The sequence below is a fragment of the Solea senegalensis genome, unplaced genomic scaffold (genome assembly GCF_019176455.1).
Source record: "Solea senegalensis isolate Sse05_10M unplaced genomic scaffold, IFAPA_SoseM_1 scf7180000016419, whole genome shotgun sequence".
Lineage (NCBI taxonomy): Eukaryota > Metazoa > Chordata > Actinopteri > Pleuronectiformes > Soleidae > Solea > Solea senegalensis.
Genome location: NW_025321775.1, coordinates 7,345 through 10,417, shown reverse-complemented (window position 1 = coordinate 10,417; position 3,073 = coordinate 7,345). Strand labels below are relative to the sequence as shown.

Sequence of the window (3,073 nt, the reverse complement as noted above, 5' to 3'; positions counted from 1 at the left end):
TAAAATGTGAATATCTTCCACTGTCTTTCATTTTTCAGCTTCTTAAATGTGAATATTTTCTACTTTCTAACATTTTGCAGTTTCTTAAATGTGAATATTTTCTACTTTCTGACATTTTTCAGCTTCTTAAATGTGAATATCTTCTACTTTCTGTCATTTTTCAGCTTCTTAAATGTGAATATTTTCAACTTTGTTCAGTTTTTCAGTTTCTTAAATGTGAATATTTTCTACTTTCTGACATTTTTCAGCTTCTTAAATGTGAATATTGTCTACTTTCTGTCATTTCTGTCACCCAGTCTGACCACTCATTGAGACTTGGGAACTCAAAAAGGGGAAAGGGGACACAAGTCCAGAAGTTATGGGAGTGGTCGTCGCAGCCCTGATTTATTGCTCCTTGGTTTGAAAGTTTGAGTTTACAGTATCTGCGTCTTTGTTCTTCTTCCAGGCGAGGTGAAGATGGTGGACCGCCTTGCGAACAGTGAGGCTAACTCCAAGCGGATTGCGGTGGTGGAGGGCTGCTTTGGTGCCGCTGGTCAACCGCTGGCCATCCCCGGCCGCGTCCTGATTGGCGAGGGTGTCCTCACCAAGCTCTGCCGCAAAAAGCCCAAGGCGCGGCAGTTCTTCCTGTTCAACGACATCCTGGTCTACGGCAACATCGTCATCCAGAAGAAGAAGTACAACAAGCAGCACATCATCCCGCTGGAGAGCGTCACCATCGACACGGTGCCCGACGAGGGCGACCTGCGCAACGGCTGGCTCATCAAGACGCCCACCAAGTCCTTCGCCGTCTATGCCGCCACTGCCACTGAGAAGTCGGAGTGGATGAACCACATCGGGAAGTGCGTGTCAGACTTGCTGCAGAAAAGCGGCAAAGCTCCCACAGGCGAGCACGCCGCAGTCTGGGTGCCCGACTCCGAGGCCACGGTGTGCATGCGGTGCCAGAAGGTGAAATTCACACCCGTCAGCCGCCGCCATCACTGCAGGAAATGCGGCTACGTGGTTTGCGGGCCGTGTTCGGAGAAGAAGTACCTGCTGCCCAGCCAGTCATCCAAACCCGTGCGAGTCTGCGAGTACTGCTACCTCCAGCTGACGTCAGGGAGTCTGGCGGCGCGCTCGGACTCCATCGGCCACTCAAAGTTCAACAGCAACCTGTCGGACGACGAGGACGAAGACGACAGCAGTGACTGAGGAGAGCAAACAAAAAAAAGACTCTGCTGGATCCGCCGTGACGCGGCTCCTCCTCCGAGCATTAATTATTCATCATCAGAGGCGGAGTCTCGTCTGCAAACCAAACTCTTTTTTAATTTCCTCTAATTCCTGTGATTCCAGCAGGCGAAACCAGCAGAACTGTGAAAGCTGCAGTTCATCACTACACAACATGATGGTGCTCATGAGAAACTTCCCCCCCCGTACAGATTCTCTTTTGTTTTTCATTTTCTGTCCATGAACTTCACAACATGTCAGAGTGTTGTTTCTGCAGGGAAATCAAACGTCTGCCCCTAACCTTTGACCTGCCTGTCCTCTTTATCCGCACTTTCCCGCGCTCCGTGTCTGCAGAGAGTTATGCTCTGCTCGCGCAAACTCGTGTTTTCTACGTACCTGACGCAAAGAATTGAATGCAGACACTGTCGTTGGCATTCGGCGTTGCAGACACGGAAGACGAGAGCGCGAATTTTCTCACGCAACATTGATGTACGGTCGGCGTAAGTGCGTCTGCCCCAAACCTCGGTGGAAAACGCGTGAGAACACCTTAACAGCCACGTTTTCTCGCTTGTATGTAAAGATCTGCGACTGGTGATTATTTTCATCACTGATTCATCCAGCGATGAGTTGTTTGGTCCATAAAATATGTCAGAAAATGTGGAGCAAAGAAACCAGAAAAATTCACATTTAAGAAGCTGAAAAATCACACAAACCTGTATTAATTATCAACATAAACACTCAAACTGACTCATCGATGATTGGAATCGTTGACAGTTAGTTTAATAATCGATTAATACAGTCCTAATCCCTTTTTTAATCTGAACAAAATGAAGATATAAAAATAATAATGATAATACAAAACTACAATAATAAAATGTAATAATTCTTGTCTGTTTCCAAGCCACCACCTCCAAAACCCACGGTGAGAAAAACACCGAAGATCATCAGTAATGTCACACACACGGGGCTAAAGGCTGCAGTACACTTGAACCCCACTAGTGGTCGACAGTGCACAACAAAAGTGATCGTGACCATTAAGTAACCTACAAGACCAGGAGGAGCAGGGCTAGCTCCGAGTTATAATGCGTAGGAATGCGTTGTCTCTCTCCTTGTCAGTTTTAGGAAACTCTTGAATGCCCCAGACGTTAATACAGAGTCCAGCGTTTCCTGCAGCACTTGAGTTTTCCATCGTCATGATACTTTTTGTTTCCTGACACACATTGCTGTCTATTAACCCAGTGGCTTACATGCTAACACCATCACTCGTTGTGTTTACATTCATGTTAAAAGTCAGATTTTAGTCACACTAAGACAATGATGTCAGGTAAACACCTTAGTCCAACTAAAGTTGAGCTAGTCTTAGACTATGACAATAACGTCATGTAAACGTGTTAGTCTGACTAAAACAGAGCTAGTCTTAGTCAGACTAAGACAATAATGTCATGTAAACGTGTTAATCTGACTAAAATAGTGCTAGTCTTAGTCAGACTGACAATAGTGTCATGTAAATGTGTTAGTCTGACTAAAATAAAGCTAGTCTTAATCAGACTAAGACAATAATGACATGTTAGTCTGACTAAAATAGAGCTAGTCTTAATCAGACTAAGACAATAATGTCATGTAAACGTGTTAGTCTGACTAAAATAGAGCTAGTCTTAGTCAGACTAAGACAATAATGACATGTTAGTCTGACTTAAATAGAGCTAGTCTTAATCAGACTAAGACAATAATGACATGTAAACATGTTAGTCTGACTAAAATAGAGCTAGTCTTAATCAGACTAAGACAATAATGACATGTAAACGTGTTAGTCTGACTAAAATAGAGCTAGTCTTAATCAGACTAAGACAATAATGACATGTAAACGTGT

The 3,073-nt window shown here is 44.2% G+C and overlaps 1 protein-coding gene across 1 annotated transcript; it reads left to right on the top strand.

Annotated features, from left to right (window-relative positions):
- Nucleotides 1-271: 271 nt before the first annotated feature.
- plekhf2 (pleckstrin homology domain containing, family F (with FYVE domain) member 2) lies at nucleotides 272-1,869 on the top strand. Its single transcript, XM_044018182.1, has one exon. The coding sequence runs from the start codon at nucleotides 457-459 to the stop codon at nucleotides 1,186-1,188; it is 732 nt and encodes a 243-aa protein (XP_043874117.1). The 5' UTR covers nucleotides 272-456; the 3' UTR covers nucleotides 1,189-1,869.
- Nucleotides 1,870-3,073: the final 1,204 nt, after the last annotated feature.

Coding starts and splice junctions, on each gene's coding strand:
- plekhf2 (XM_044018182.1), top strand. CDS start 457: ATGGTGGACCGCCTTGCGAACAGTGAGGCTAACTCCAAGCGGATTGCG.